The sequence below is a fragment of the Tetrao urogallus genome (assembly GCF_951394365.1).
Source record: "Tetrao urogallus genome assembly, chromosome: 7".
Classification (NCBI taxonomy): Eukaryota; Metazoa; Chordata; class Aves; order Galliformes; family Phasianidae; genus Tetrao; species Tetrao urogallus.
The window spans coordinates 6318805-6334698 of NC_136820.1; the positions used below are offsets into that span (position 1 = coordinate 6318805).

Sequence of the window (15894 nt, forward strand, 5' to 3'; positions counted from 1 at the left end):
AATAGTGCTCTTTCTTCCCTGCCGTTCTAATGGCTTGCAAGCAGATACATTTCACATTAAATGGGCATTGAACAGAACAAGAATAATTAAAAAAAAACACAAACCGAACAGACAAACACAATTGGTCTGAGCACACTTGTGGTTTATGGGCAGAGGATGATATTTCAGGAAGAAGAAAGAGCTGTGTTGCAAAAGCAGTTCCTCAGCAACACTTCTGTGTGAAGTCAGGGAGATGTGCAGAGTGAGGGAAGTCTCCTGCTATGCCACTGGAGAGTCTGCAGGTAAGTGCTGGAAAGGTACTCAGCACAAGTATTGAAGTTAGACGTGCAGAAAGAGAATTTTCTTCCCATAGCTTGGAGAAGGGGAATGTTGTTACAGTCAGATGAGAAGGCTGCAGATCCGGATGGACCATAAAGGTTCTTGGTGAGAGGTAAGCTTTAAACTTAAAGCTGGGAGAAGATTTATAGGATCAAAGTTAGAAGTGCTTTGGGTTTTTACTTCTCTGGGGCAGTTGTGAATGTCAGATTTTGTGCAATTTTTTGAAACTAAGCACAATACAGTTAGATGTGTATTGTGTTAATCAGGGAAAGGCATCTGGGATCCTTTTTAAACAACATCTCCACCTCCAAAACACTTCCCCAAGATTGATTTATTAAAAAGAAGCTTAACCTGGAAATACAAGAGTATTGTTAGTAATTTCAGCTGGTAATCTTTAAGCAAGGAATAAGAAGGAAATTTCCATACACTTCTATTAGCTCTCTGACTGGCTTTGATGAAAAAAAATCACCTCAGTTGCTGAGAATCCCAACTCTCCTTGATAGTCAGATGGCTGCAAGCTCTGCCATTTCTGTGCAGCTTTTGGGCACCTTCCCTGATGCTTTCAGTCACTTGTTCAGCCCTGCAAGAATGGCTAGTGAGTGGTTTAGCATCCACTTCTTCAGGCACTTTGAGAAGCTGATTTAGCCACTTGCTATCTGTTCTGATGCTGAATTTTACATCACTCTGCTCCTCTTGTTCAGTATGTGCAGGAGGCCATCAGGAAGTCAACAAAGGAATCGTGGATGGCAGTTTTTTTCTATGTTATTGATGTTGAAGAGCTTTCTCGCTAGCCAGGAAGAGCAGCTAAGTGCCTTCCTCTGTGAACAAGGAAAAAAAAAATGAATGGAGAGATGCATATAAATCACATAGAACAGAGGTGTGGCTGAAAAGAAGAGAAAAATACCAGAAGGTACAAGCAAAGTGACCTGTGTCACTAAATGTTGGCTAATGAATACATATATAATTCAGGTACTTTGTTTAGACTCCGGAACTCTGCTGGTCGATCATGTACCAGGCTGATGATTTTTACCTCTGTAGGAAAAGTAGCAGCTTTTTTTTTCCCACCCTTATTGTAACCCCACAGTTGAGAAGACAGGAATTAGCAGGATTATTTTCTCGCCTTTCACTTTGAACTGCATCATCTTTGTGCCAATATTACCAGTAGAGGCACACAAATAACTTCCAGCAGGGAAAACTACGCTGTAAACTTCAATGGCACCATATATACCCTTCAGTATCCTGCTGCTGTCCAAGAGCTTCTCACTACATGTCAGCTTAAATCTCCTTGTTGTTGTTCTTAAAACCCCCAGAAAGGAATCACCCCTTTGAATATGCTGTTTATATTTGGCCCAAAAAACATGTGTCTGCTGCTCTGCAGGTTGTGAATCAAGCACAGACTCATCTTGCTAAGAAAACTGCTGCAAGGACACGATGTTGTTGAAAAGTGGTGCTGTGCGTGGTAGGCTACTCTGCCTTGTCTCGTTGAATGATTCTATGCTATGTGCTTGCAATTCATTGTGGTATGTAAAGTTACTGGCCTTCTAAGTATGTTGTCAGAAGCAAATGAGTCTGAGAAGATCTTCCTTGCCATTTTATATGTCGAAAATCTAGCAGTACCAATAACTGGATAGAATAGTTGGAATTCTGTTCCAATCTGGTTTTGATGTTATAAGAAGCATTAGCTGTGCTAGTGACACTATTAGAAGGAAGTTTTGAGGCCAAGAGCTATCAAATGGTGAAAACATTGATGTTAAAATGATTTCTTTTGGGGGAAAGTATCTATCAGCCTACAAAGAGCACTGCAATGTCTTTATTTGTCTTTCTGCAATGCCTTCTATGATTAAACAATTTGCTAAGTAGGTGAGTTCTGTGGGCAACAATTGCATGAATTCTGCTCTTTTGCCACTGAAACAATATGCTCAGGCTGTTTCTTAGTAAGAAAAAAAAAGCATGGGGAAAAATATGTGGGTTGCTCCAAAAGTAACGTCTCCTATTTATTTCCATGGAAATTACAGCAGATGCACAGAGCAAAATAGTGTTATTTAATAGTACACATTCTCAGATACAAAACAGTTTTTTTAAATATAGTCACCACTAGTAGCTATGCATTTTTGTCAGAGATGAACAAAATATTGTCATGAAGATTCAGCCTGTACTGCCATACCACCAATGTCTGCCTTGGATGTTGTGGGCCAACATAATAAAATAGGATGCATTACTTTTGGAGCAGCACTTGTACTTCAAAAAAATCATAACAAAATTTAATGCTGGGGCCTCTCAGTAGACTAACTGATTTCTTTCCTTCTTTCCTTCTTTCCTTCCTTCTTTCTTCCTCATGTCTATCTCAAAGGGCTCATAATAACATGCTGACTGAAGAAATGTTCTTCAGTCCGTCTTCATTTAGGAAGAGCTCATATGACTCGTATAATAATGAATTAAAATGTTTGGCATATGCTTTTAAGTTATGCAGGGAAGTTAACCGATGTTCTGTTTTTAATTCTACTTTGTACAGAGATGTCTTAAGAACAACCAAGAGTAGGAACCAGTAGCATGATGCTGTGTGTAACAGCACAGAGCAGCCTGTGCTCTGCAGAGCTCCAAAACCAAATAGATTTGTAAACACAAATCACAAGTGGTAAAACAGCATTATGGCCACAAGCAGCATGGCCCAAGGTTTTCTTCAGATTCTTGTGTTCTACGAAATGGAAAGAAAAGCTCAGGAAACACAAGTTAGGTGGACAGTGGGATGAAAGGTAGATGTGGTTACACCTCCCATGGTCCAAAACAATAGCTCTTACGCTAGCTGTTTCTGCATCTGCTCCTGGTTGGGCACCATAGCTGCATACTCTCTCTCTACTCAGCCCTGGTGACACCTTCAGACACAGAACACTGTGTCCAGTTCTGGGATCTCCAGTTAAAAAAAGGCAAGGATCTCTAGAAGAAGTCCAGTGAAGGGCCACAAAGATGATGAGAGGCTTGGAGCATCTCCCCTATGAGGAAAGGCTGAGAGACCTGGGTCTGCTCAGCTTGGGGAAAATACGACTAAGTGGGGATCTGACTGATGTTTGTAAATATCTGTAGGGAGGTAGGAGGCAAATGGATACGGCCAGGCTCTTCTTGGTGGTGTGTAGTGATAGGACAAGGAGCAATGGCCTAAAACCTAAAACTTGAACATAGGAAGTTCCATACAAACCTGCAGAACTTCTTTATGTTAAGGGTGATGCAGCACTGGAACAGGCTGCCCAGAGAGGTTGTGGAGTCTCCTTCTATGGAGATATTCAAGACCCATCTGAACATCTACCTGTGCCACCTATTGTACAGAACCCGCTTTAGCAGGGAGGCTGGACTCGATGATCTCTTGATATCTCTTCCAAACCCCTGCAATTCTGTGATTCTGTATAATTTCAGCCACACTTCAAATAGGCAAAAGTCTTTTAAAATGCTTAATTAATGGGCTTACTGTTATCACAAATAGCATCACATTTCAGCAAATACACCATGCTTATTATTAGAATAGAAGTCTCTAGATTTAATAGTAAAATGAGCCATTTGAACCCAAACAAGTCGATGTATTAGAGTTGCATGCACAGAGTGCCTCATTTCATTACACAGTCTTTAATTTTATTGGCCAGGAAAGGCTGTTGCAAATAGATATAATAGATATACTTCTTGAATGCAGTGCAGAACAATTCACTCGCAGTGCATTCCTCATTTCTGAAAGATATATGAAGAACTAAATTCCTAAATTGCAAGCTCCTGTCTTACCCAGCAGTAATACCAAAGTACTGTCTTTCACTGTGCTGATGTAGGGGAAGCACCTTTAGTATCAAAATAACAGGACTGGCAGTAAGATTTGCTTTTGGTACTTCTCCTATGCAGACAATCTAGGCTAATGTAGGGAGGTTATGTTCCTTGGCCAAACTAGAAAGCACATTTTAGTATACTTTATTATATATATATATGTATGTGGATATTCATCAGGAAAGTGATAGGTACTGTAATGATTCTTTTCTCTTGCATTCTATGATAGCATTTGTTTCATATCTGCAGTCAGAAATCAGATGAAACAAAATATCAGAGAATAAAACAGTATTAGCAATTGCAGGAAACATCTTCAGGACAAGTAGCAATGGACCTGTGCTGTATATTTATAAAAAATATTCCTCCCTAATACACAATTCCTGCCTTAGCAGGCAGTTAGCAAGAGGCTAGTACATAATTCAAACAAATTTTAGGGTAAGCACTATTTTTTTAGGTGAAGAGAATGTGTTTCTCTTCTCAGAAGGACATGTATACGTGATTTGCATGGCAGTGCACATGTGATTTCATTCTCTGCAGTCTAATGTCAATGTTATGGCAAAAGTAATGCATCTCCTTGTCAATCAGTTCCTCCTCCATTATTTTTTTCTTTTAATCTTAGTGAGAAAAAGCTCTGATAAGTGAATTCCTGTGCTGGATTCTCTATGAAAGGAGAATCTGCTGAGAAAGCTACTGGTATGTGAGAGATGCAAACTGGTAAAATCCTGCAGAACAAGATAATATTAAAGTTGGTGATAGACTACTGGAAAAGTGCAGCTATTAAAAATAAATCACACAGCTTCTGTAAAGGCCCCTTTAGACCAGATTCAGCACAGATAGCTTTTGTCTGTAGTTCTGATGGCTCTTGCCTTCCTCAGTAACAAACACTGTAGCCAAAGCCGAGTGCCAACAGAAAACATAGGTATGGAGATGGCAAATTATTATAATTAGAACAGGGTTTGTTTTTCTAGGTTTGAGATCCTTCCCCACACTATCAAAGTAGTAGTAAAACAGATTTCTATATGGATTTGGTTTTGTTGCTGTTGTTGCTGTAGTCCTCTAGTGAGAGATATGGGTTAGGGAAAGACCTGAACAGAAATTTTAGACAGTTTTACTGATACAGTTCTTCAACACGGAGTGAGGTGCAATTTCAGAGCTGGCAAAGAAGGGAAAGTTAATGAGAGAGACTGAGAGTGAAGCGGTCTTTCTCTACACCCCTTTGGCTCAGGTATTTTTAAGCTAATGTCTTTTGAGTAATGATGCCTGGGGATAGCATGTTGCAAAATGTTTTGTTTCTAGAAAAGGGAACTAGTAGGGAAAACCCAGACATGTTTCTATTTCTCACAGGGGCTAGAATTTATCTGCTGTGCAAAGATGTGCGAAATGAGGAATTGCAAGTCACATTTTCTTCCTTATACTTTATGCAAAATGTTCTTTCAGATGTGTCACAGGCAGTATTTCTCTCTCGTAGGATGCTTTATGCCACCTGGGTGACAGCCATAAACCACAACTGCTTCACAACCCAGATAGAGACATTTTAAGAAACCTATTGCCTACAAAATGTTTTTGGCTGATACTGATACTGAACATTTTTCTTTTCATGGATAATGATTATATTTCTATTCAGGTGCTTGAAGTAATAAGGCACATTAGAAATATGAGTCAGAAATGTAATTGTCTTGGTAGCAACTAAAAGTTAATCTAACTGCATTCTAAATTTCAGTTATTCCTATTAGCAGCTGATCTTTTGCTTACTGATAAATTGCAATTAACCTGTCACAATTAGAGCTTAATTACTGATTCAGACAGTTCTTACAGAGTAGGACCTGGTCCATATCTGGCATAGGACAGACTCTGAACAGATCTCAGCTTTGAGTAAGGACAGGATGTAGCAGAAGATGCTTTCTCCATGTGTCATCCTTGTACCAGTCACTACCCTTGCTTGAGGACACTGCTCTGACTCATCATAAGAAAAGGTGTGTGGAACACGACCATGCTTGGGATTTGTCATCCTATAGATAAGTCTAATAAAACTAGTTCTTTCAGTCAAACATACATGGAAATGCAATTTTTTCCCCCCAGTTTATCAGAGGATAGATTAAAATCGTATCAGTTGTGAAGAGACTAAACCTTGTTTTATCTGGACAGTTCTGTGGTATCTCTATTGCAGGATTTTGGAAGGTGGTTTCAGAGGAAGCTGTCTTCATGACATAGTTGCTATTGGATGATTTATATTCAGGAATAACTCAAAGGAAAATTGAAGAAGCAGGACATTAATTTGCTGTCCCACCGCCAGCAAATGCCATCTACCAGCGGTACCATCAGTGAAACTGGAACACGTGGAACTAAAATTATATAGCAGAGAGAAGAATCAAGTTCATGGCTTATTAAAGAACTAGTAAGCCACTATGGGACAATGCCTCAGTTTATGCAAGGGCTTCTCTGAATGTAATTCCTCCTGTTTTGTTATGTCGGACCACAATACCGAAGGTGGATGTTGGTGATATGGCAGTAGAGGCTGAACCTTTCCATTAACATTGCATTACATTTTGTTGCTGTACGAAGGACAGCAGCAGAGGGGCAGTCTGACAAAATGGTGTCTGACATGGAAGTATGTGTGAAGCAAAGGTTTGTCACCAAATTCCTCCATGCAGAAAAAATGGCACCCATGACTGATGGACGACATGATGAATGACATTCATCACCACTTGCTGAACATTTGTGGAGACCAAAAAGTGGATGTGAGCTCAGCGAGGAGGTGGGTGGTGCGTTTCAGCAGTGGTGACAGTGACAGTGGGTCACCTTCACCAGTGCAGATTTTTAACAGAGTGGCAAGCAGGCTCTCATTCATCTCTGGTAAAAATGCAGAGCTAATGATCGTGAGCGTGTTGAAAAATAGTGTTTTGGAGAATTTACCAAATAATGTCACTGTACTCTTTGTATCTGTTGCAATTTCAGTGGAAATGAATAGGAGGCATTACGTTTGGAGCAACCCACATGCTTACTAGTATAAATGCAGGTGAAGTGCTGGCTCTGAATATATACAGAGACATAGAATGCTAGGTGTCAAGTATTAAAATAGTTTTTTGGTAATTCAAGCCCTGATGCTTTCATGAATGCAAGTGAAAAAGATTTAGCTCTTCCAGTGTAAAATTTAGCAGTATAATTAAGGTATACTCTGCTACTTTTAATAGAGTTATCTGGCCAGCAAAAGTCTCTTTGTCTGTCTAGCACGTTTATATACACAGGAAACCATCCTTAGTGCTTTGGGTAATGTTTTGAAACCCACTCTATCTCTGGCTTAGGGACCCCTCTGGGGCCCTGATTCTCTGCATGGCATCAGCTCAGTGTTTCCCAAAATGTTCCTCCAGCTTTACCACCAAGTAACTAAGTCAGATTACCCACAATGAATTCTAGATGTTCAGGTGAATCTTATATTCTGCTTTCTGCCACCTACGTAAACGAAGGAAAGTAGTTTTTCAAAAGACCAAACCATCACACCTGCATACTTCCCACAACCCTGTATTGTCTAGTTATGAATTAGCACTCCTGATCCTGAGTTCTGACAAAATAACTGCAGAAAACCAAAACTCCTGAGTTGCCATGGTTATTCTGTGTACATCTCCAAGTTCAGAACAGCTGAAAAAATCATTGACTGCAGGTATTATGCCTGAGCAGAAAGCAAACAGCTCTCATTTCTCAAGGATCTTTCAAACGATCCAGAGCAAAGTAGTCCTTGAAATCCAGGCCAGACTCTCAACTATTTTAAAGCAGCCTTGGCCCAAGGAACTGCTCCTATAATGCAAATTTAAACTAGTTGACAGCTTCATACAGGTAGAATATTCATAGACATAATGAGACTAGGCAAAACTGCTATCATAATTCTTTAACTTTTTGGGATGTTGCTCAGACCCTCAGAAATTACTTGCATCTTACAAAATATATGCATTTCTAGCATGTGTGTTTAAATTCAGCTGATATGTTCTACGATGATCACATTCTCTCACCACCTTGGAATATTAATGGTGAATATCTGAATGTGTCAGTCTGAAATCTGTTATTTGAACTGCAGTAAGAGAAACATACTCTAGAAATTTAACATTCTGTTGATAAAATCTGGAGAAAAATTGCATCAGTTTAGCAGGGAAAGTGAATTGCAATTATGCATATTAATTTCTAGGTAAGTTCTTACCTAAAACTGACACTAACTACAACTTAGAGACAAAGATAATGATGTTTGTCCCAGAGCAAACTCTGGTAATTCAATATGTATTTTCACTTTGAGTTGTAAAAGAGTTTGAAAATTTGTTGCATAAATAACTTAACATGGGAAGTACTGTTTGTGATAAGCACTCAGGAAAGTAACACTGTTATGTATCAACACTGTTATATAACTCAAACATTGTGTAATTATGATAAGTGGGAGCAAGAATAAATATATTAACTCGCTTATTCTATGGATCGATAATATTATAAAACATCAAAAAAATTTTTAACACCACCTGCAGATTGTTATCATTGCTTTCTTACCACTGTTATTGTCACGTGTTTATTCTACAACAAGACTTGAGCAAAGACTTGATCTAAGGATATCCTAGCATTGTATCTGGCTTTGCCACACTGGTTTCTGCTTTTCAGCTGTAGCATGGAGAGAATTATACAGGCATCTTTTAACAGGGCTTTGAAATCCAATGAAGAAAGATATTAGGTAAGAGCTGGTTGTTACTATTATCACCACTTTGTTATTGTACCTCTTTCGCTGTTGGTCACTATTAAAACAGCAAAATGTGAAAAAGAAGGTCTCTAACAAGAGCAGACTGTTGTGGAGTCCCACAGAACAGATGTCCCTGGTGTTTTTTAACCAATGTGAAGCAATAGGATGTAGTCAGTTAAAGTGTTCTTACATAAGACTATATCTAAATGTTGGATGTTTATACCCTTGCTTTCAAAAGCATTGTACCCAAATATAACTATGTGTTCTGACAGGAATGAGTAAAGCTTGCAGGAGGGCAAAGCTGACCTTGCTCAGACTCATAACAGAGGCTCAGTCCTGCAGTAAGTCATCTCTTATTGCACACACCCCACAGCCACTGCTCCCAGTAAGTTCTCCATACTGACGCGGCTAATGTTTATTTACTAAAATTTTCTAGTCAGATTTTTCTAGCACTGCAGACGTGTAGCAATGGCAGAGAGTCCCAAGAGAGCCGAATGCTGAGCAACAATCTTGGCAGAAAGCATGGATGAGATGTGGCTCAAAGTGCATCCCTGTATTTGGACATCTATCCTTTAGCACATCCAAACTCACTCTTTTGTCAGATGCAGTACAGATCATGCTCCTGTACTACTGGGTTTTTTAATCAAAACATTCTTTCAAATGATCCCTTCCACCCTAGGAGCAACTTTCCAAACAATCATCTCTATGGGGTTTACATGTGTGTGTAAACTTGTTTAGTTTAGGCAGTAGAAAAACAGAACTACTCAGAAACAGGAGACTTTGAAGACTCCCAAAGGCTAACAAATGGCTGTAAATTAAGGGTCCTTGTGTTAAATTCCCTAAAAACCAGTTCTGACAAGAAATCACATCAGTGGTAGGGGATAGTAAATTGTAAGCCACAAGACCATTTCTTCTCCCCATGAACTTGTCACTGAGAGTGCAACCAATATTTCTCCTGAGGCTGAGTGCTTATGGATAGCCTTGCCCTCACAAAGCTGAGGCTCTGCTGTAGGTTCAAAGGAATAAGTAAAGCAGTGGCACTTTAAAATTGCAGGTGTGCTCATCTTTGTTCTTAGAGCTAACATGAAATGAAAAGCCAAGTAAACAAGGCTTGAAGAGTGGAGACAAATGCTGATGTATAAGCATACACAGAATGAACTAAAGGCTTGGTTGGCAATGCTTTTAAAATGAATTTGCAGCTTTAAAAATAACAGTACCCAATTTGCTAGTGTCATTTTGAACTTCTTTCAAAGCTCTTCTGCACAACTGTTTTCATCACTTGTGTTTGTAATTTCCTAGTACAGGAAGACATTGCTTCAGTCTTTTTGTAATGATAACCAGTAGTTCTTAATTTTTTTAGCTTTCCATGTATTTGCTACCGTGCAACCTCTGTAAAGAACGGAAGGGTAAATTTGTTCTCTTCAATAACTTGAACGATAAATAATTAGGAAGACTCCATAGTTTCCACTTTTTGTGTATAAACAATGAAAATTGCAAACAAAAGTGGACTCAGCATGTTTTTCCATCTTATTCATGCTTCAGTAGACCAAACTTACACTAAAAATGGCCAAGATAACAACAACGGCCTACAAGACACGAGTAAAAGAGTCAGAGAATGAGAATGAATTAGAGGAATCACTAAAATCTATGTGAGAAAAATAGATCCTATTTTTAATGTGTAATGTTTCCTTTTAAGCAGACATCCATGCTTCAAAATTCAGGTGTGTATGGTTATTTTGAAATTAAGAGAATACTGCAATTATTCTAGTGATATAGCCTGCACTGCCATAACACAGCATGGAATTTGAGCAAATGGAAAAGCAATTACAAAGCTCCCAAAAGAGAGCAGCTCTGAGACTAAATGAGGATGTTTGTGAAACAAATGCACATTTAAAGCAGGCTTTTATGAAACAGTATTTGTGTTTTGCACTGCTACCAAGCTAGTTTAATTTACTGCAGAGATGTCAGTTTTGACAAATGTTTCTTTTTCCATTTTGTTAAGTACGTCAAAAATAGAAGTCTTTCTTCTGTATTGAACTTTTCCCCTCTGCAAATTTAAATGAAACTTCTCAGTTGGTTGAACGCAGGCTGCAAAAGCTTCTTCTGCATAATCCAACTGTCAGAACACATGAAAATCCGTGTGAAGCCTTCCAGTCCCTCAGCAGATGTATATAGGGGGCTAACTTTTACTGACACTTGTTATACAGACCGTAGAGCTCACTGTTTGGCAGAGACTGTAGGATTGTCATCTTTGCTGACAAATGTGATTTATTTATTTATTTGCGGATAAGCCAACATAATGTTGATGTAACAGAATGGTAACTGCTGAACCTGCCTGGGAAAACACTAAGCGAGGAGGGCAAGTCAGTGACAGAATGATCTGGATTGCTAAGCTGAGGGCAAGCTAACAGCGCGCATTCTACTAGTGTGAAATGCAAAGATGTTCATCAAAGAAGCAAAGAGTGGGAGCACAGTCTTGATGACATACAGGCAGCTCACTGAGGACACACAAGTACGATCGGAATAAAGAGAGGATAAGAATCTTTCATCTCTACTTATATATTGAGAAAACAAAGATTTGAAAAAAAGTTTTTAAATCAAAAGACAAAAACATAAGCGTGTACTATGCCTGAAAGTTAAACGTGTTTATTCCATCAAGAAATATGATTCACTTTTTTTTTTTTTTTTTTTTTTTTTTTTTTTTTTTAAAAACAGCAGGAAGGATGATCAACTATAAGATAAAAGAGAAATAAACTCCTGTAGGTTGGAATGAATATGCTTTTACTGGGAAATTTTTGAAAGAGACTGAATCGTTTGTATAAACAACGTGCTCTACCCTGACCAGAGCAGCCCAGGGAGGTTCTGTGGACTGTGCTGTACAGAAAGTAACACAGAATGAATGTAACAGTGTTATCCACACTGATTACTGATGATTCTTGAAAGCATACAAATCTTTTTGCTGATTGTATTTCTGCAAATACCCAGCATCTGGCCTCTTGGCAGTCCATCACTTTTGTCAGAATAGAATGTAACTCTTTCAGCAGTGCCCCTGAGCCTTTGGTACCAGCAGATTGCTCTTTAACTGCTATGGCTTTCAAGTGAAGTAGTTGCCATCATTGCCTCATGGCTGGTCAAAGAATCATAGAATTGCATGAGTTCAAAGGGATGTTTAAAGGTCATCTATTCCAACTCCCCTGAAATGAACAGGGACACCTACAGCTACATCAGGTTGCTCAGAGCCCTGTCCAGCCTGACCTTGAATGCCTCCAGAGATGAGGCACCCACAACTTCTCTGAGCAACACATTCCAATGCTTCACCACTGCTGAGTAAAGAATTTCCACCTAATATCTAATTTAAATACCCTCTTTTTAGTTTAAAACCATTCCTCTTTGTCCTATCACTGTCAGATCCTGTGATAGCCAGTCTCCCTGCTGTTTATAAGCTCCCTTAAAATACTGGAAAGTTGCAGTGAGGTCTTTCAGAGCCTTCCCTTCTCTAAAGCTAACCAAACCCAGCTCCCTCAACCTTTCTTCATAAGAAAGGTGCTCCAGCCCTCTGATCATTTTTATGGCCCTCCTCTGGACCTGCTCTAACAGCTACACCCAAGAAATTGCTCTCTTGTAAGACTTGCATCATTTCTCATTCTATGTACCTCCTGTAGAATGCTGGCCAAAGGAATTTCTAGTTGTAATTCACATCAGTGGAACGTAGCCATGTGATTGCCAGTACAACAGTAAGCTTCATCTTACCTGAGAGCAGCACTTCCTCTGTGAAACACCCTGAATCATGCAATACTCTGTATTCATCACGCAATTTATTCATCACGATATTTCAGTTGGATGCTTGTAGCAGAGAGCAGCTCATAAGCTTGTTAAATACATACTATTAGCTGGTGAATTTTTTTTATTTTTTTTTATTTTATTTATTTTTTTTTTTTTTTTTGAGATTAAAGAAAATGAGATTTCCAGCAGAATCTTACAATAAAGGGAGCTAGCAATACTACAAAATTCTGCAGAAGCCTATATTTCAGCGACTAGGTGGGCACTAAGGAGTCTGTATTACCCACCCAATATGATAATATATTGATATGAGGATAGTATCAGTTATCTGATTTCTGCTCATCTTTTCCTTCCTTCTTTCAGATCAAATTTCATTGCTGGACTCTGAACAGTGACCACGAGAGGTCCTTCCTCTCACAGCACAGCATTGCTGCTGGGGCTGCTAATATCTATCCACACTTGCAGCATGTTGCCTTCAGAGCTGTGACACTTTTTAAACTTTAAATATGCGCTTTAAATTAAAACAGTGTGATAATGCCACTTTTTAGAGACGTCTTTTCAAATTAAAGTTGAACAGCTTGAAAAACTGATGAGTTGCTATTGCTAATGTCTTCTGGCTTGCGTGGCACTGAGGCTGAAATGCAACATCTCAGAAATGAAAACGGAACAGGAAGGAACTTCTATGGTTTCTGATGCAAAAGTTACAGCGTGATATGCCATTAAGCAGTATCTTTAAGAAGGAGGTCTTTTTTGTGTCTGATTTTACTTTCTAAATAAAGGGTCAGTATGTGCCAACCAACATTACGTGTGATTTTGAGGTATAGGAGTCCTATTTATGTTGAATGTAATAAAATATCTGCAGTCTTAACTTCATTGTTGTAACTAGAGAATGACTGATTATTCAGTGTGTAAAGAGATACTGATTACTGTAGAGGGGAATTTCTAGAAACATTGCTAAGAAAAATAAAAAAGGTCTGAGGTACAGATCTATTCACCTCACTGTAAGCAAAACCATTTTATGAAACTAATATAGATATCTATATAGATATAAAACCCCATGGATTTTTCCACAGGAGAGGGAATTTCTAAATAACTTTTTCCCTCTCAGTGTATTTATGAAAACAACCTGAAATACCAACCAAAGAGATACAGGTACTTCATTGTAAAGTATCAAAAGGAAAGATTCCAAAAACTCATCCAGGAAGAAAACCTTCTGTTGCAAGGTTCACAGGTGAAATGGAAGAGGTGCCAGTTTTAAATTAGATTATTCTGGTTGTGTTAGCAGTACAACTGGGATAGTACAGGGCCCAGCGTTGTTCAGTTTCTCAAGCTTTCTTTCTGTGACACTAACGTGGACATCCTCTTGATACTTCCATAGATTCTTGCTTCAGGAGGATGCCCTACCTGAACACTTCTTCTCTCACATACTTTTATAATACTTAAAAATGCTAACAGAATTTGCATTTAGATTTCTCAAAGTTGTATTTAATCTCTCTTTGGAATGACATTATATTAAGAATGTACAGCATGCTTATTAAACTTTCAATCAAACTCCATCAGATCTGGCCAGGAAATCTTATTTGCTATAACCCATGATGGCCTTTCCTAACATTTTTTGACATCCTATTTTGTAACACCCTGACTCCATGTATTAGATGTGAAATGGCCCTGAGCACCAGAGCAGCATTGCCCATGCTGCTCAGGCTGGCAGGATCTGAGCAGGATCTCCATGGAGCCTGCGTATCCATACTACTTCATTTCTTATTCAGATGCACAAAGAGTTGACTGCAGTGTGTATAAAACTCAGCATGTAGTAGCAAACAAAACGTATAGCTTTGATCTAAAAATATGTGGTTATTATCTGGCTTTAGGAAAGACAGATTTGTGCTGCAGATAAACAAACGGATGAGCGACTAGCAGAATTCAGTGTATCTGGTGTTCACTGAAGAAACATGCAGATGCTCAGGAAAGAGGGGAACTAGCAACAGAGAGTTCAAAACCACCACAATCATGATTTCCTCTAAGGATCTCTTTTTTGCATTTACTACAAGATCATGCTTGTTTTTAAGAGAATGGTTTGTAATGTTGTAATCTACTGCAGGTTCTACTCCCAAGCTTTTCAACCTCTTTCTCTAGGCTGGAGGATTTTTGAATAATCATCACTGCTTGTTCCAAGTGTGAGATTCCACCATTATCTCTGAAGTAAGAACCAGATTGAAAGCTCTTCCGGCTTTTCAGGTGGGTTCTCTGTTATTCTCATCTTACCTCAGTCTTTGTGTTCTTTCATTTTTAGAATATGTACAAGGAAGATTTCAGGAATATTACTGAAGAGAACATAACCAGCAATGGCACCTTCTCTGACTTTGCCCACACCAACACCACAAGAGCTATCCTGATTACCGTCTACTCAGTTGCCTTTGCTGGAGGTGGGATAGGTTCCACTGCAATGTCATTTGTGCTGGTCAAGATGAACAGTCTGTCTGTGACCACTACAGCCATCATTAACCTAGTCGTGGTACATGGTCTCCTTCTCCTCACAGTCCCCTTCCGTCTGCACTACTATATCAATAAAGAGTGGATCTTCCACATGCCATTCTGTAAAATGGTGAGTGCTATGGTGCACATCCACATGTATCTGACTTTCCTATTCTACGTGATCACACTGGTGATCCGGTGGTTGATCTTCTTTCAGTGGAAGGATAAGGTAGAGTTTTATAGGAAGCTACACGCCATTGCCGCAAGCGTCGCCGTGTGGGTCATCGTCATCATCTTCATGGTGCCACTCTTCTGCATTCAGTATGGGCGCTCAGGGACGTATGATGACAAAGCATGCTTTAAATTCCACAAGGAGCTGAAACAGGACAGCGTGAAAGTCCTGAACTACCTAGCCATTGCAGCTGTTGCCTTAATTACTTCTGTTCTCCTGGGCCTGCAGATTTTTATTCTGGTCAAAGTATCGAGAAAACTTTCCGCCTCTCTCTGGTCACACCAAGAGTTCTGGGCCCAGGTGAAGAATTTGATATTCATCTGTGTCATCATAATTTGCTTCCTTCCCTATCACCTCTTTAGAGCCTACTACATAAAGCATGTGAACGACAGTGAAAAGTTAGAAAGCTACAATGAAGTTTTTTTGAGCCTGACTGCCCTCAGCTGCCTGGACCTGCTGTTCTTTGTGCTGAGTGGAAGCCGTCTCTTCAAACAAAAGGTTGGCATGCTTCGAAGCAGGCTGCCCTGCTGCTAGCTCCAACTGTGTGGGGTCCTGGAATCTTGCAGAGCACAGTGCT

At 39.3% G+C, this 15894-nt stretch overlaps 1 protein-coding gene across 1 annotated transcript; it reads left to right on the forward strand.

Annotated features, from left to right (window-relative positions):
* Positions 1–382: 382 nt before the first annotated feature.
* LOC306948843 (putative G-protein coupled receptor 141) lies at positions 383–15851 on the forward strand (the record flags this gene model as incomplete). Its single annotated transcript, XM_079538548.1, is given in 3 exon segments — positions 383–424; positions 428–430; positions 14904–15851. Coding segments are annotated over 3 exon segments (993 nt in total).
* Positions 15852–15894: the final 43 nt, after the last annotated feature.